This window comes from Equus przewalskii, chromosome 28 (assembly GCF_037783145.1).
Source record: "Equus przewalskii isolate Varuska chromosome 28, EquPr2, whole genome shotgun sequence".
NCBI lineage: Eukaryota > Metazoa > Chordata > Mammalia > Perissodactyla > Equidae > Equus > Equus przewalskii.
The window spans coordinates 37,316,493-37,335,378 of NC_091858.1; the positions used below are offsets into that span (position 1 = coordinate 37,316,493).

Genomic DNA, 18,886 nt, shown 5'->3' on the forward strand with positions numbered 1-18,886 from the left:
TGTCACACAAAGTAAAAACTAGCACGTACATGGGTCTCTGAAAGACTTTTAGCACCTACTACAAATTCAGAGCATTCTGTCCTGGTACATTGTGACTGGCTCTGGAATTTACGCGTAAACCCTCAAACCAGCAGGTGGTGATGCCGAATTTGAAAGGGCCTGTCAGACCATCCCTTTACTGTCCAGAACGTAAACGCCCTTGTGTGTTATGGGGGAAAAAAGGCAACTCGTAATATTGTATTTTTAAATAAAAAGACTTTATTTATGAAATAAGATAGCAGCTAACAGTTTAAGAGAGCGTGGGGAGGGATTACTTTCACAAGTGGACAGATACGCACCTTGGAAAATATTTGGCTAAGTTTTAAAATTAGCATTTTAGTCATCTGTAAAGTGCCGAGAAATTTACTTCCAGGGAACACCTGCATTAGTTTTTTTTTAACCCTCCGTTAAGTAGAACACTGATAAATAAATGTATCGGGAGCATAAGGGAACTCATCAATTGCTCAGGCACCTCAATGTGGGCTGGCTCTATGTGCACTTGCCGAAGGGACGTCAAAACGATGGGCTGTGTTGACCAGAGCGTCACCTGTCTTGGCCTGTGTCCCACCGCCAGCAATGGCACAGCCACACTGACTAGCACCATGAGTCGTTCAGAAGGCATATTCAAAAACAGACACAGCGTTGCAGGTCAACAGGTGCAAGAAAGACCATGAAATAATCAACTGAGACACTTCCCGTCCATTTCCTACAACACTAAACGTTCCTTTTCTAACGTGGATACTAACACTATTGAATAGAAGAAGGGAAGAATATTTTGGCGTGGACGCTCGAGCCTAGACATTGATGAGTAATGAGCATTTTGGTTCCAAGCAAACATTATTTGGGTAATGTTACAGATAATTTATTGACTAAAATATTAACTGTTAATTTTTAATAGAAAAATGCAATATAAAAATACTACTTTGTTAAAATATACAATACACCTATTATACCACTTTGGAAAACCCAGCTTACATCAGAAAGCCAGAAACACCCTCTGGACTGGTGCATGTTACCTGGCTTTCTTCATTGTTGCAAATTCTATTCTGGAATTAAAAGATATACAATATAAATAAAAGCAGTGAATCTGAATCATGTAGAATTATTTTAAAAATTGTTAATAAATTCCTACACTACTGAATATGCTGTATTTTCCCATAAGTTCTTAGTCTGCAAATGGTCTAAGTAACAGGATAGGTCTGGAGCATTCCGTATTTATATATACGGACTGCAGAGCTCACCCAGAATGTCTCTTCCCAGAACTTACGAGGACTCAAACCCAGCGTTGATCTTCTGATCTTCTGCCGTCTTCACAAGTGTTTGTACTCAGTTCTGCTGCTGCAGGAGAAGCAACGAACTGGCAGGAAAATGCCGCCATCCTGATATTGCACTTTTCTTCCCCAAGGATGGTTTTTAATTTACCCTCAACCAGTGTAGACACGGCCTAAATCACTCTGGTGACCTGACTTGGCAGAAAAGTCATCCTTGACTTTGGATTCCGACGCCGGGAAGCAGGTGCTCAGCTCACACGTTGAGCAGGGGGATCTGCCAGACCATGACAGAGGAGGCCAGCTCCTCCGGGCGCTGCTGCCTGGCCTTCCTGCTCACCCGACGGTGGCCCTGGCCGCCGCACGCCACCAGCACGGAGCTGGCTTTCGCCTTCCTGGCCCGCCGCCCTCTACTCGGCGAGATGTTGGGGTGCCGCAGGAGGTCGTAGATGATGCTCTCCTCGGACCTGGGTTCCAGGGAGCCGGAGCCCTGGGATGGCGTCAGGGACCCGGACGAGGATGAGAAATCACTTCTGTGGGTCATGGAGCCCAACGAACCCCCCAGCCAAATGGCGTCGGTGCTGCCCTGACTCAGGCCGGGCTCGGCCCCCTCGCTGGGGAGCGCATCCTTCTGGTCTTCATCCTGGGGGTCCACACCGGGGGGCGGGCTGTCCCTGGGCTTGTCCTTGTCTGTCTTGAGGGCAGCTGTGGCCACGACCAGGAACTTGACAGGCCCATTGTGTGCGTGGTAGGACACCATGCCCCTTCCTGAAAGAGGAAAAGGTTCAGCACTGGCACTCCGGACAGTGTTACAGGGGGACCAACGAGCACTGTTCAGCCCACCCACTGCATCTCTCTCGTCCCAACAGTCAAATCCTGCAGTAAGTCTAACACTTGATTGACAGGTAAGATAAAAACAGCTTCCAGATCATGTTCTCGCAGATTTTTAGTGAATTCCAAGAAAGCTTTCAAAATGACGGTCTAAAACACACTCTTGGGTTTTCACCTACAGGACCTTGGTTCTAATACTCGTGCTGTACTTATAAAGGAATAAAATAGCTGTTTTCCTGATCTCTGCATAAACAACTTCTCACTTACTCTAAGGAAAAACATTTGATTTTCCTAAGTCTTGATTAAAAAAATTAAACTCCTGAAATGTGTAAGTTTTAGGAACAAGATGCCTAAACCAGCAGTAGCTTCCTGCCATTTTTCATTACAAAAGGTTCCGTGGTTTAGAATGAGTTAGTTCTATGGTTTTCATTACAATGGGGACTTTTCAGCTTAAAGATCATGTGAAATGAATCTTAAAATCGTCTTCTGACACAAGAGCACACGTCAGAAACTATCCATAGGTCCTTTCATGGAAACGCCGATCTCCTGGAACACCCCGACCCTACGTGTCAGGTGGGAACATGGTCCCCCATCTTCTAAGCGCCTCACAGGTGACGTGACATGGGTACGGGAAGCATGTGTCCTTTCCAGGAAACCAGGCCCTGCCCCTCACCTGCGTCCCTCTGTGGCCAAAGCTGGAGGACACACACCCAGGGGAACTCGCACCCACAATGCAGGATGAACACTCGCAGAGGCAGTGCACGTAACGCAAGCACTGGGAACAACTCAAGACCCACCACAGACACACAGGTAACACAGGCTACACGGCAGTGGGCGCGAATGAGCCACAGCCCACGCACACACAGGGACGCGCCTCAGAAACAGGGATGCAGTTATCACAGGAATACATACGACATGAGACAGTTACAGGAAATGCAAAAGCTGCAAAATTAAAAGTGTGGTTTTTCAAGGTACAAATTGGCAAAACGAGAGAGAAGATGAATGGAATGATGATGTAAATCTCCCAAGAAGAGCTATGTTGGCTGCAGGGGAGGGGCGCCTAGTGGCCCAAAGTCCAAGTAACGTCCTCCTGCCCGAGCCAGTGCAGGTGGAGGTGGCTTCTTGTCAGTACCATTGAAACAGGACGTACTCACTCTACACAACTTCTTGTACGTATAGATCACAATAAAAAGAGAAACTAAGAAGTGAATGAACAAAATTAGAATTCCTTAATCTTAACAGGTGGATCATGACAAAATATGCATTCATCTCAGGGCTGGCCCCATGGCCGAGTGGTTAAGTTCGCGCGCTCCGCTGCAGGTGGCCCAGTGTTTCGTTGGTTTGAATCCTGGGCGCGGACATGGCACTGCTCATCAAACCAGCGTCCCACATGCCACAACTAGAAGGACCCACAACGAAGAATATACAACTATGTACCGGGGGGCTTTGGGGAGAAAAAGGAAAAAAATAAAATCTTTATAAAAAAAAATATATGAATTCATCTCAAAAACAGGTGTAGCTCCAATAGATTTGTCAAAGCTTGTTGAGGCAAGGAAGGGGGACTGAAGTCCCAGTGAAATACTCTAGTGTTGATAAGGAAGAAATTATAGAAATAGAATCTTTGCTAACATTTTGGTGAGCTTCCTACAAATTTTTTCCTCTGAAAATTTTTTTGTCTGCACAACTGATATTACATAATCAACATTTTAAAATTTAAGATCTTGGTTTTACTTAACTTACAGAATTAACATTTTTCTCTATCATTCAAAATGCTCCACCAACATCACTTTTACTGGCTGTGTTATATTCTTAAATGGCAATATGACCTTTTTCTTAAACATCTCCCTACTCCTAATTTTGAACATTTAGGTTGTTTCCTGTTTTGTGCTATTAAAATTTAAATGCTGTGACAAATATCTTTTTGCATCACGCCTTGTTCATAGATTTGGCTGCCTCCCAAGACAGATTCCTGAGTTGGAAATCCTGATTCCAGACACATGAGCATTTTCAGGCTTGTGGTCCATAATGCCAAATTGCTTTCCAAAAAGGCTTACGTCCATTTAAATCCCACCAACAAGGCAAAAAAGCAGCTGAGCCTTTTCAGATGCTGGGCTTCCTTCTTTGCAATATAAAGAGCATCCTTTTTCACTGAGCAAAACTGTATATGATGACAGAAACTAATAGGTGGCAATAAGGGTAATAAGAAAACCTTTTTTGGGCTAAGATTACCCCTGGATCACCAACATCATAAAGAGGAAAGCAGAAGTATGAATTGATGATTCAAATTAATGCACAGAGTCTTTATAGTACACTAAAAAAACCCGAGCCAAATGACTTAAATTGTTCAAGCAATTCCCAGGGTGAGGAAGCCCGATGCAGCCCCAGGTGACTCACGGGTTTACGGGGTACCAGCCGGCGTGTGGAGGTGTCTACTCACCGGTCACTTTGGGGATCCCCTGCAGCCGGGGGACGGGCAGGGCCACCACGACACCCAGGCTGGTGCCAACCATCAGCAAGCCGTGGCAGACGAGCAGGCTGGTCACGGACAGCCGCTGGGGCCCTGGAGGGAGACAAAGAGAAGCCTGGTGTCTGCAGGGCCCACGTTGGGCAGGCACTCGGGGATTGTCCAGAAACACTACGGACGTTGTGCCAGAGAGCCCACTGCACCCACACCAACCCCTCCTGGGGCAGCAGGTGCCCGCAGAGCTCCACACCTGCACACACACTGCGCTCACTTCAACTGGGCGAGAATGAAACGGACCCTGGGAAGCAGACTGTGCGGCCCCCACAGGGGGCACACGCATGCTGACCTCGCATCTGCGCTCTGCAACACCCGGGCTGGCTCTTCCAGAGGCAAGTCGAGTTTCCCAGAATCGTCCATGTAAATCATTTCCTCCCAGTCAGTGCAGCAACGAGCCCTGAGGCACACACGCGCGCACATGTCACACACATGTCACACATCACATGCATGCATACATGTCACACGCACCCACATGCCAGACTGGTTCTGAGCGAGCACGCAGCCACCCTACCCATATATGACAGGTCCAACACAGGCAGGACGGACTTCCGGTGCAACCTGCACATGTCACATGGTGGGACATGCCGTGTGACTTCCCAAACGTTCTGCTGGGAAAGACAGTGTCTCGTGGACCCAGAGTGAGGAACAGTGGAAAACACTGACAGACAACACCAGTGTCAGAGGGAGCGCCTGTTGCCTTTGTTCTACAGCCAAGGCCCCGAGGCCCAGAGCAAGTGAACATGTGCTCTGCGAGGTGACAAGGTCAGGAAGTGGGGATCAGAGACGGTCACAGCCTGGCCCCGCTGTGAACACCTCCCGGAGTGAAGGGCGGTCCTGGACTCCCGCGTCAATCTACCGCTGCACTGACCCCACTGCAGCCTCACAGCCTCCAAGAGGAGATTGAAAGAACTCCTGCCGTTTCTCTGTTTAGCCCTGAAGCTGCTGAGCAGAGTTTAGTTTGCTCATGAGAAGCAGTGGTGAACACTAAAAAACCACTCGATCCTTCTTCTCTGTAGAAATAAAACTATTTTTCAATGTCTCTGCATGTGACCCGAAGGCCATCTTAGATAAAACGCACGAAAGGCAAACGATCTAATACTGCAGCCAGCGGTAGAGTGACATGTCTGCAGAAGTCATTTTATGAATTATTTAGGAAATAGCCAAAAGAACCAAACCCAAAAAACAAACTACAAAAAACAAAGATTTGGTTTTATTTATATAGAGACTTAAATTATTTCTAAAAAGGGAATAGTATTTATGTTGCCAGGAGTTCTGAATGCTTGCCCGTTTGAGTGACTTGGGTTGCAGAGACTCATGGAGCCACATGTCAACCTACAATGCTCTCCTGCCAGCAGGCAAGGTGACAAGGCGTCCTTTTCAAAAGCTAATGAGAAATGCTGAAATTCAGAAATTTAGCAGTGTGATGCTCAGCACCGCTCACAACTATTACTACTGCCCGGCTCTTCACAAGGTCGTAGGCAGCACCTCGGGAGGTGAGCCCAGCATGCTGGGGAGCGTGAGAGCAAACGCGGCTGCGTCTTCCCGGAGCCTCAGTCTCGCTCAGCGCTGAGTACTGCAAAGGTTAAACGTGGCCATCTTATAAAAACCATCTGCATTCGAGCTTAGGATGAGAGCCGAGTCCATCCTCTCCAGCCCTCCTGGAAACCGCTGGTGGAAGCGTTGGCGAAGTGGCTGGGAGACGGCGACATCTGCAACTGGTTCACTGCCCTGGGCTTTCTGTTTTGCTTCCATAAAACTTCGCTTTCCCCCGCTACGCCTGACGTACAGGAGCGATAGACCGTTTTCTACTTAAAGCTTTCCATGTGAATAATTAACTCACAACATTGACAGAAACGGGCCAAACAGAACTGCAGCCCAGCAGGAATCTCATGACCACCGGGACGGACCCCACTCCCGGGAGCCAGAGACAGGCTGGGGGCCTCGCTCCCTGCAGCCGTTTTTCCTGAGCTGCTGGTCATGGAAGGAACATACAAACTGGGCTGTGGATTTGAATAAATTCCCTTTTTAAAATACAAAACTATTGGAAACAGTAAAAACAAACAGACTCTCAGGACTTCTCCCCAATAGTCCCCATCCTGGTTTCGGGGGCTTTGTGTAGAGGTGGGCTGGGGGAATGGTGGCATCGCATAATTCCACCGACACCCTCCTTTGAGTAGTCAGTCCTCGATATAAACGAAAAACATGTGTGCAAGTAAGTTAGATGTTTTTACGATCTATTTGAACATCCTGAAATATTCCGGTTTGGGAAACTGAGTTTCATCTTTCTCCAAAAAAAGGAATTTATGAGTTAAGTTTTCTTTTGTAGAGAATTTATAATTTTTAAAATATTGCTGTGGAGCCATTAAAGAAGCTTTTGAAATACTTTTAATTCTACAAACCACTTGTTTTTAAATGCAGCTGATGAGGAAACAGGATTTCAAAGAGCCCATCTCCACAAGAGGGTTATACCTTTATAGTGCAGACAGCTCTTCCTAAAATATGATGTATAAGTATTTCCAACTGCTAATAAAAACATAAAAAAGAATTCACCTTCCAATCATGAAGGATAAAACTTCACTATTTATGTTCATTCAGAAACACATTTTGAATGCGATCTTTCATTCCTTACGGATTTTCCACCACTTTGCACGTGAATAGCATCTTGGAACATTCGACTATTCATCCTGTGCCAGCTTTCACATCTGTGTTCTGTTCTGTGTCCTAAGAACCCAGGAAACGTTCTATAGTCTGTGTAAAGAAACTCCTTCCTTCAGAAGCGGGTCTTTCTACAGAGAAAGCACAAAACAAGCCAAAGGCACAGAAGGAGCCCGGGGTGGCGCTGGGATGCGAGAAGGGAAGTCACAGGACGAGGAAGACCCTGCATGGCCACCAGAAGGACCAAGTGAAACGACCACAGGGCTTCCTGGAGGAGCTCCTGAAAGGACCAGCCCAGATCTGTTTTCATTATAAAGAAGGCGGAAGCAGGTGAAATCCAGATGTTCATTTTGCTTTCTAACCGGTTCGAAAGCTTTCAGAAACCGAGTGAGATAATACGTTCCAGGGAATGACGGTTTATTCGCTTTTGAAAATGGTCTCTGAGTCGTCATCTCTAATTTTACCTACGAACGTTTAACTGAAATAGTAACTAGGGAATGCGGTGATTTTCCATTTCAAGAGGCGCCGTGGACAGCGCTGCTGGAGAGCTGCCCGGATGTTACCTGCAGAGGCACCAACAGTGGCCCTCAAGGTGGGACGGCAGGGAGCTCCCTGGGGACGGCTCTGAGTTGGCCAAGCTTCGGGGGCCATCCACTCACCTCACAGCCAAGGGGGAGGTGGGTCGGGGGTGGAGGTAGAGGCTGACTGGGTGACAAAGGGTGCAAGTCCCACAGGGGGTTTTAAAATGAGTTGTAAACATGAAGAGGGGACTGCCCACACGTCAGCTGCTGTTTCGAGAACCCAGCAGCCTCGTTACACCAGGCACACAGAGAGAAACAAGAACCTCTAGTGAAGGAGTGCAGCCCGCGGGCTGGGGGCGCATCAAGGCGGCTGTCCAGCTTTATTCCAATGTGCACAATAAACACACAGGCAGAGGGAGTGAATCAGAGAAGCAAGCCTTCCACGTGGGGCAGGAAATGCTACAGCTGAAGTCCTTCTCTGCTCTCCCCAACAACAGAGCAAAGGAAGCAGGCAGGCCCGAGCTGCTGGTTAATCCAAGATTAACTGCTGGTTAGTCAGCTGCTGGTTAATCCAGGACAGCACCGGGAGCCGAGAGGACTCGGAACCCCAGTGCTCAGTCTTGTTCCCTAATTCATAAATAATTTTGAATCTGGTTTAACTTGCTGAATTCCCTTAGGATGTGGTCAATGGTATTTAGAAAAGTTACCCTGATTTGTTTAAAAATGGAAATTCTGGACCCTTGAGTGGGTTACGTCGTCCCTGGAAGGTGATGTGTTCCCTCAGTGCGGACGAGGAAAGGCTAATTTGACACGAGGCCTCAGCACTCTTCCACTAAAAACCTTCTCCTCTGAATATTCCCGACGAGGCGGAAGCATCTGCATCACGATGGCACTCACTGTCTTGCCCGTGACGCAGACCAGACGATGCTCCATCACTGCGATTGCTGCAAACCCTACTCCATTACGGCTGAGAAGTCGACTGACGGCTCCAAAAGCTGTCTGCTGGTGTCGGAAGGTTTCATCATCAATTGTCCGACTGTATCGAGTGGATGCGGGTTAACTCACAGAGCTTGAGCTTAACAGTTTTCAGAACTGCATTCTAAGTAGAAGAAAAAGGACCCAGCTCCCTCTATGCAGAGTCCTACACTGCACGGTCTGAGACCTCAGAGGAGGCACATGGATTTTATCAAATTTTGTTAACTTACAAAAAAGGTGGGAGTTACAGTGTAATAATTTTTTTTTTCCAAATTTTGTTCCTTCTGGCTTTGGAAGTCTTTATCTCTAGAATCTACTGGAATTTTACATTCCTGAGAGAGTGCAAAAGGGTAATTTTATGATCATTGCCATACACACAGAACAAAACCCATGTGGGCAACCTCACAAATGCAGTTCTACAACTGAGGTTTCATATACGTGTGAGCACAGGGCACGTGCAGGACCCGTGGACAGAGGGATCCAGAGAAGGACCGGAGCCCGACGTCTCCACTTCAGTGTGCTCACGAATAAGCGTGCAAACACGCATTCATGGAAACGTTTAAATGTGAAATGGAATAAAACAGTGATGCTTATGCCCATGGAACACTGGCCTCGGGTAAGGCCATCTGCAAAGGGACAATGGAGGAAATGACAGAATCGCAAAATGCAATCAAAGCCAGACCAGCTCCGGTTAACCTTCCTGAGCATCGCACTCAAGGACCCCCGTCGGAGGCGCAACGAAGGGCGGCTGATTCCCAGTGTAACTGAGCTCTGCTCTAGCTCACCCGCCCATGGTGGAAGCAAAGCTTGGAAGGAGAATATGAGATGCAGATAAGGTGCAAAATGCCCCCAAAATACCAGCAAACTCAAAGGTGCTGCAAATACAATACAGAAACATGGAGAACAGGCCAACCGAAGGCACTCCGCTCCGCTCTGGGCTGGGTGCACGCCGAGCTTTCACACAGCTCTGGAAAAGAGACCCAACTCTTGGCACAGAAATAAATGAAGACCGGGGACCGAGGAGAGAGGCCAAGGGCACGTGCGCAGCAACAGATGGCAGCCCCAGGGTGGACGCGGACGTCAGCCTCGCACATCTGATTGCACAGTCTCCTGGGTTTGCAGAGAGGCTGGATGGACCATAATCAAAGGAAGGCTACGTGAATGGAACAAAACAAGGGAGTCAGCACCTGGATGGCATAAAACAGTCATGAAAACTGTCTTGAAAAATGAAGGAAATGCCACCCCAGCATGCCTTTTTCTTTTTGTTTTTGAGGAAGATTAGCCCTGAGCTAACATCCACTGCCAATCCTCTTTTTTTTTTTTTGCTGAGGAAGATTGGCCCTGAGCTAACATCGGTGCCCATCTTCCTCTACTTTATATGTGGGACTCCTTCACAGCATGGCTTGGTAAGTGGTGGGTAGGTCCACACCCAGGATTTGAACCAATGAATCCCAGGCTGCTGAAGTGGAGCATGCGAACTTAACCGCTGTACCACCAGGCCGGCCCCCCAGCATGGATTTTTAAAAGCAACATGGAGAGGAGGAGGTGAGGGCCAGCAGGGCTGACGGGGCCAGGGGCTGGGGCGGAGCAGATCCTACAAAGGTCCTGGTCCCCTGGCACTTCTGTGGCCAGCCTGTCGGAGTTCCAGGACCTGGCAACCTTGGGGAAGGAGGGTGGCGACAGCAGCCAGCCCCAGGGCCAGTGAGACCAGAGGGCAGCTGAGTCAGGACTCAGAGGGCTGGGAGGGCAGCTGAATCGCAGCCCTCACAGCACCCTCCCTCCTGAACGGACTTTGAGCACACGGCCACTTGCTGGCAGAATGAATGCGTGTTTTGGCAATTTATGAATTTCAATTAGTTTCATCCCAACAGCGACAGCAGATCGCAACCGCAAACATCTGTTCCACCAGCATGTGCACAGAAGAAAGCATGGCCCTGAGTCCCCGGCAGAGTGTAGGAGTGCTGTCAGAGGGAGGCTGACGCCACTGCGCTGCCTAAATATAACCAGTGTGTTACGTAAGTCTGCATTTCCCTCGCCAGACAAAAATGGCTGTGATACTTAAAAGGTGACTTGTGCAGGGTTAGCCCACAGATTCCGTCTCCTCCACGTGCACGCAGGTGCACACGCACACTCAGCAACCAGGAGGATGGACGTGTTACTCAGCTTGATTGCAGCCAACCCTTCCCAGCGTATACGGACAGCAAAATGCCATGCTGTACACCTCAAATCATACCATTCTACACGTCAAAGATACCGCAAGAAAAGTGCTAAAAAAAACAGCTGTCACTCACCCACCAGGCCCCCAACACAATCCCTCCCCGGGGGGTGGAGGCCCGGGCTGCCCTCCCTCACTTACCATCCTCCCCCTCATCTCCCCACCCGCTCACCCCCTCCCAGGACCATGTTCTTCCTCCTGTCAAAGGTCAGCCTTTCTAAGCCTTTCTCGCCTTTGTAGAACGTGACCCTAAATTATTCTACGTTTCTCAGTGCATCACGAATGGTGATCTTTCCTCTCGCACCTTCGACTGAAGCTACAGACTCTTCAACGTTGTTGTCAACCAACCAACAACCAAAACAAGAGCCTCCATCACAGGCAGCTTGATTGGCATCTCCGATCTTGCTCAGCCTTTGACCTATGAGCTTATTGAGAGTGACGTCTAACTTCAGTCCCTCTATGTCCCCGGTTCCCTTGAGTGGGGCTCCCCTCTCCTCTTCCTCCCTCCCTCCCACACATGCACGCACACACACATGTATGTGCACACTCACACACGTGCACACACATGCATGCACATGAACACACACAGCACCAAGACCACATCCTTGGCCCATCACCATGGTGTTTTGCTGAATCTGGTACCAGTGCTTCCTGCAGCTCCCTCGCCTCTGTGCTCTCCTCTCCTTCCCAGCCCACCTCGGAACTTAGGAACGCCACACAGTGTGCCCCCTCCCACCCGGCTCCCCTAGAGTCCTCTCCCCTCTGAGCCCATTCTCACAGTCTGCATTCCCAGGAGCAGAGGGGCACCAGATTCTTGTGTTTGACATTTTCTCCCCATAAACCTCTCCCACCCCTGTTCCCCCATTCCTCCTCACACCCGACTAGGGTGTGTCCCGAACTGTGTCCCCTTTCCCGACTCCTCATCCACGTGCCAGACGGCCTTCCCAATTTCCACCTGGCTTCTCTGCTCAGTGGCACCAAATGAAACACATCACTTTCTCCTAAAACCAGCTTCTCGTGCCCTACATCTGTGGGTGACTATGCCATCTCCCAGTACCCAGGTCCTGAATCTCAGCGTTTTCCGGCCCTTCCTCTCCCTAACCCACCAGTCACCAGTGCATGGTGACTCCCAGGGAGCCTCTCGTGCATTCTCGCTGGCGCTGGCCAGGGCACGTCCTCTGACCGCAGGAGGGCCACCGCCCCTCCTCCCATTCTCTTTCCACAAGCTGCCGCCAGGATGCTCTTCCCCAAACCCAACTGGGACGGACTCTCCCCGTTCCAAACCCTGATTCTCGTCAGCATCACGGCACGCCGGCCACTCACAGCCCGGTCGCCTCAGCTTTCGGGCCTCTTCTTCCACTCGTCCCTCATGTTCATACATGCAAGCCACACGCTTATATACATGACACATGCCTACACATAGTTACTTGTGTATATACATCAGCTACATGTCCAGACATTCCGTCTACATGCTTATACAGACCAACTCCATGTTTACACATACTACCTACATGCTCACACACACCAGCTACCTGTTTATACACAATACACACATGTATACACCTAGCTACATGCTTACACACACCAGATACATGCTTACACATGCTACCTACATGCTCACACACCAGCTACCTGTTTATACACAATACGCACATGTATATACCTAGCTACATGCTTACACACACCAGACACATGTTTACACGTGCTACCTACATGCTCACACACACCAGCTACCTGTTTATACACAACAGGCACATGTATACACCTAGAAACATGCTTAAAACACATCAGATACATGTTTACATGCACTACCTACATGCTCATACAGATTAGCTGCATGTTATACATGCTAGCTTCACGTTTATACACACAAGCTACAAACATACATATTGGCTACATGCACATACATAGTAGCCACATGACTAAACACTGACTATCTGTGTATACACAGTAGCGACATGCTCATATGTACTAGGTGCCTGCTTACACATACTGGCTACATGCCCATATGTACACTAGCTACATGCTTATACATACCAGCCACATGCATACACATGTTAGCTACCTACATACACACACCAGCGACCTGCTGTCCTGCCCCCCTGCTCCGTTTGTTTCTTCTGGGAATACCCATCCGGCTCTGATTGGTGGAATCCCACCCTAGATGCTTCTTCTTGGCTCCCCCGAGAGCCCTCCCCCCAGGGAATGTTTCCTCTGTTTCTCCACTTTAGGGCCTTGCCCCTGCCCCCTACGTCTAGCCTTTTCAGGTTAACAATGAGAAATCACCTATGATCAACGGTGTCTCCTAACTCAGTTCTGTGCTAATGCACCGTCACTTGACACTGCACCCTTGCTGGAAGGAACCGCGCACACGTGAAATCGTAACACGGGCTGAGCCTGCACCCCGCCCCCCACCGCCTCTGCCTTTGGGGCCCTCCCGTCCAGATCCCGTACCTGGCAGCATGTGGTGGACCGGGGTGGCGATGTTGATGTCCTGGAGATGTTTGAGGGTTTCCGTGTGGAAGAGGCGGAGTGTGGACCCGGACGTAAAGGCGATCCAAATCCCCACGCCGGCAACGGCCATGTGAGAGACCACCATGCCTTCCTCCTGGTGGGCCTCGAGCTGGTTCTGGGGGAAGCAAGGAGAAGGGGGGAGGGCAGCGGGGCATGCATGCGCAGCTACAGCGCCGAGTCAGAGTCCGCAGAAACTGGCCCTGTGAACTGCGTGTGACGTCCTGGTTGTGCACCTGTCCCAGCCACGACATCTCCACCTGCAGCCCTGGAGTTACTCACCGCGCACCCTCGAGGACCCCCAGCAAGGAGACCGTCACTCCCAAACCAGACACCTTGTATATGTGGGAAACACCCTAGCAATCAAATCGCTCATTGTTTTTATTTTCCCCGAGCAGATCAGAGTGCTTTCTGAAACTTCACGGTACTTTCCAGTTGCCACGGCGTCCTCGGGGCTCGGGGGCTGAGAAAGCTGCAAACAGCAGCCCTTGGAGGCCTGCTGGAGGGCCTGACCCCACCAAGGAGGGCTGGAACTAAAGGGCGGTGTCCCAACGTGAGAACGGGCCCCTAGCAGGTTGGAAAATGGGAGGAAAACAGGAGTGGGCAGAGGGAACGCCCGGGAATGCAGAGCCGCGATTGCCAACTGAGGCTCCCTGGGCCCCGGTGTGGGCCCCCCAGTCCCCTCCCCAGACGCCTGAGCAGGAGTGACGCCCCAGCCTGCCTGTGGCAAGTCCCGCAGAGGCAGCCTCCCCCGCTGCTCTCGGCGCTCTTGGGTTCCCCGAGAGCCTGGGATGCACCCACTCCTGGCCAGGTCCCTGATGGCCATGGTCGCTCCTCCATTAGAGCGGGTCCTTCCTGAGCTTCCAGGCCCCACATCTCCATCCTGGCAACCCCGCGCTTCAGGGACCACGAGAGGGAACTTCTGCAACTTGGCCCCGGCCTGGACGCCGACATGGGGCAGCTGGTTCACCGCCTACAAGGGACTGGAGGAGAGGTGGGGTGGGGTAAGCATGGAGAGACGAGGAATCGGCGTTCTCAAGAAGTCCTCCAAGTGCAGAGCAGCCCACAGTTCTGCCAACTCTCCAAATGGAAATAACGTAACGACCCACAGGAAAACCAACGGGCTTACATCTCTGTCCTCGGGGCTGTTCCGGAATGTCTGCAAACAGGGGAGAGGCTATTTGTGACCCACCACACTCTGAGGAGGGTGGCGACCCATCCTTGTATGCCCACCCCTCATGGAAAGGGTCGGCGGAGTTAAATCCTTCACGTTACACCCACACACCTTGCACCTAATGAGCCAAACTGATGGCAAACACATGCATTTTGATTCTAGTCGGACAGACGATTCCACCACACCTTGCTTCAGCTGAAGACTGCACTGGGACACGTGGCCTCCTGGGCCTGCTCACGGGCTGGGGTGCCGGGGGGAGCAGCGGCATGGGAGGCGGCCTGAAGCCGAGCACCCCAGGCCAGCACGGAGATTCCAGAGGCGGCTCACACATGGCCTGCCTGTGCGGCTGAGGCGCGACACCTTACACGTGGAGCCGACTCCGCACCTGTCTCTGTGCCCCGGAGCCCACGGTTCCCTCCCGAGGGCCTGCACTCCTCGATGGAGGGCATGGGCGCCTTGGGCTGAGCGCAGGCTCCGGAGGAAAGATCGGGATCCTGCTCTCTGGGGCCGGCTCTGGCTGCACTGGGGGGACACCTCCCTCTGGCCAGGAACTGGGAGCCGCCGTTTCTCCAAGGACCGTCCCATTCTGACATGCCTGTGCGACACTTGCCACAGGAACGCCTCTTACCACATGCATGAGATTCCCGCCTCCAAAGCTGCACCAACCATCACAGGTTTAACTCAAGCCTCTGTCATGACAATGAGCCACTGTCCGCGGCGGTGAATGCGAGTCCTGGGCTCAGTTCTGAGGCTCAGCTGCCCCCAGAACTCGAGTCCCAACGCACCAGGAGCAGAAGCACGTTTAGGAGTGAAGGTTTAACAGGGGTCCACACTCTCGACCCCCAGGCCGGGCAGTGTAGGAGGGGTATGTGCCCAGGAGCTGGGCAGTCTAGGGTGGGGTTCCAGATCATTCTGGCTCCTGTCTATTTTTGATTCCCCTGTCCACCCTTTTCCTCAGGCTCCCGCTGGCCTCTGCCCCACTGTGACCCTGCTCCTGCTTCACAGAGATGCCCACACACATCCGCGCCTTGGCGCTCCCTTCCACCTGTGCCTTCTCACACCCGGGGCGGCCGTCTCCTCCTCCCGTGTCTGGGTAACTCCCTCCCCAACACGACCAGGCCCTCCTGCTTGGGCCCCTTTCTCTGCTGGCTTCTTTCATTCGGCCCCAAAACAGGTGCTAGTCTCACTCACCTCAAATGACAAAGAAAAAGAATGAAGGGAAAAGGAAAGAAAGCAAAGCCTTTGAATAAATTCCTTTTCGCCGTGTCCTCGCTCTCTCCTTCCCGTCACGGTCAGGGGTCTGCTAACGGCTGCCCGTGGGTGCTGTCCTCCCCTCCCTTTCCCACGGTCTCATCAACTTCAGGCTACATGGACCCCACAGCCTCACCCGCTAAGGCCCCAGAGATCTCCCAAACTTCCACATCCAACAGACATTTCCTTTCTCAAAAAATCGAGATATAATCCACACGCCATCAAATTCAGCATTTTAAAGTATGTAACTCAGTGGTCTTTAGTATATTCACAAAGTTGTGCAAGCATCACCACTGTCTTATTCCAGAACATTCCAACATCAATTAACAGTCACCCCTGATTCTCCCCTCCTCCCATCTCCTAGCAAACACTAATGTACCTTCTGTCTATGGATTTTCCCATTCCGGACATTTCATATAAAAGGGATCATACAACATGTGGCCATTTGTGTCTGGCTTCTTTCACTAAACATGAAGTTTTCGAGGTTCATCCATGTTGTAGCATGGGGCGATACTTCATTCCTTTTCACGACAGAATAATGTTCCAAGTATGGAGGGACCATGTCTTGTTTATCTGTGCATCAATTGATGGACACGGGTTATTTCCACCTTTGAGTATTATGAATAACGCTGCTATGAACATTCATGTACAAATTTTTGTGGGAACACATATATTCGGTTCTCTTGAGTAGACGCCTATGACTGGAAATGCTGGGTCGTATGGTAGGTCCATGATTTACTTTTTGAGGAACCAACAAACTGTTTCCAACGTGTCGGTCACATTTTACATTCCCACCAGCAATATACCAGGCTTCCGATTTCTCCACATCCTCTCCAGGACTTGTTAAAGTCTATTTTTTTAATTACAGTTATCCTAGTGGGTGTGAAGTGGTATCTCACTGTCATTCTGATTTGCACTTCCCTGGTGACTGACGATGTTGAAAATTTTTCATGTGTGTATCAGCCAATTCTGCATCTTCTTTGCAGAAATGTTTATCCAGGCAGAACCACTGCCAATCTTCCCCTTTGCTGTGGAAGACTGGCCCTGAGCTAACATCCGTGCCCATCTTCCTCTATTTTATGTGGGACACCTGCCACAGCATGGCTTGATGAGTGGTGCTAGGTCCACACCCAGAATTTGAACCTGTGAACCCCAGGCTGCCGAAGCAGAGCGCACGAACTTAACCACTACACCACCGGGCCAGCCTGACTTCATTCCTTTCTGTGTGGACATCCAGTTGTCCCAGGACCGTTTGTTGAAAAGACGATTCTTCTTCACTCAACTGTTATGGCCCCTCGTTGAAGATCAGGTGACCGCAGCCACACGGCTTCTGTCTGGACTCAGTTCTGTCCCACACTGGTCCGTGTGTCTACCCTTGCCCAGCACCTCCCTGGCTTGGTTTCTGCAGCTGTGCAGTGAAATTTGAAATGGAAAAGTGTGGACTTGGTTCTTTTTCAAGACTGTCTTGGTGGTGGTGAGTCCCTTGCATTTCCATACGAATTTCAGTACCTGCTTGTCAGGTTTTGTTAAAAAAAAAAAAAAAAAGACAGTTGAGACTTTGATAGAGGTAGTGCTGACTCTACAGATCAATTTGGGGACAACTTCCACATTAAAAACATCATGTCTTCCAATCCACACACGTGGGATGCGTTTCTACTTATTTAGATGTTCCTTAACTTCTTCCAACGTTTTGTAGTTTTCAGTGTACAAATATTGCAGTTCTTTTGTTGAATTTATTTCTAAGATTTTATTCTTTTTGACGTCACTGTAAACGATGGCGTTCACCTCACTTTCAGATTGTTCGCTGCTAGTGTACAGAAATTAAATTGATTTCTGTATATTGATCTTGTCTCCTGTGACCCTGCTGTGACCTTGTTTTAGTTCTAATAATTTTGTTTTGGATTCCTTAGGATTTTCTTCATACAAGACCATGTCATATGCAAAAGAGAGAATTTTACTTCTTTCTTTCAATCTGGATTCCCCTCTTCCCTCCTTTTTTTCTTGCCTAATTGTTCTGAATTTTAATATGCCATTGAATTTGATTTGCAGGTATTTTGTTGAAGATTTTTGTTATCAGTATGCACATGGGTATTGGTCTGTACCTGCTTATTCTTATAGTATCTTTGGCTTTGCTATGAAGTTAATGCTGACATTACAGAAGGAGTTAGGGAGGTGTTCCCTCTTTAATTTTCTGGAAGAGTTTGAGAATAACTGCTGTTTATTCTCTTTAAATCTTTGGTAGGACTCCCCAGCAAAGCCCTCTGGTCCTGTTCTCTTTGTTGGGAGATTTTTGATGACTGATTCAAACTCCTTATCCGTTATTGGTGTGTTTATATTTTCTATTTCGTCCTGATTCAGTCTTGCTAAAGTTGTGTGTTTCTAGGAATTTATCCACTTCTTCCAGGTTGTCCAATTTTTTGGTGTACCATTGTTCACAGTCATCTCTAAAGATCATATTTCTAGGGTACCAGTTACAACGTCTCCTCTTTCAATTCTGGTCATAGTCACTTGAGTCTTCTCTTTTTTCCTTGGTTGAGCTAAAAGTTCATCAGATTAGCTATTTCTTCACGATTCAGTCTTGGTGGTTCATGCCTTTCCTATGAATACGTCCATTTCATCTCAGTTATCTAATTTGCTGGCACCCACCAGTTCACAGCACTCTTTTATAATCCTTCTCATTTCCGTAAGACTGGTAGGAGCACCCTGTGGCTCCCTCCTGATGTCAGAACCTGGTGTCTTCTCTTTCTCGTGGTCAGCCTCTGGATATTCCTGAACCCTCCTGACTGGGCTTGGACACTGGGCTCCAGAATGCTCCTCCGGCGGTGCCTGTGACGCTGCGCTCTCCTGGCCTCTGGCCTCCTCAGCTGCTCCCGCTCAGAAGGGCTCACCTCTCTCCTTACCCCGAGATGCCACTGTGTCAGGCCT

At 49.6% G+C, this 18,886-nt stretch overlaps 1 protein-coding gene across 49 annotated transcripts in view; it reads right to left on the minus strand.

The window, feature by feature from the left end:
• Positions 1 to 235: 235 nt before the first annotated feature.
• Positions 236 to 18,886, minus strand: part of ARHGEF10 (Rho guanine nucleotide exchange factor 10) — a 168,924-nt gene continuing 150,273 nt past the window's right edge. For 43 of the 49 annotated variants that reach the window (XM_070598400.1, XM_070598415.1, XM_070598434.1 and 40 more), the window contains 3 exons: positions 13,480 to 13,654; positions 4,576 to 4,698; positions 236 to 2,075 (listed from right to left, as the gene is read on the minus strand). In XM_070598400.1, the coding sequence (XP_070454501.1) occupies positions 1,564 to 2,075; positions 4,576 to 4,698; positions 13,480 to 13,654 (810 nt within the window). In that variant the 3' untranslated portion in view covers positions 236 to 1,563. Of the gene's footprint in view, positions 2,076 to 4,575; positions 4,699 to 4,953; positions 5,057 to 13,479; positions 14,696 to 18,886 lie in introns of those variants that run through there. The other 6 variants (XR_011534255.1, XR_011534254.1, XR_011534252.1 and 3 more) reach the window with 3 other exon arrangements.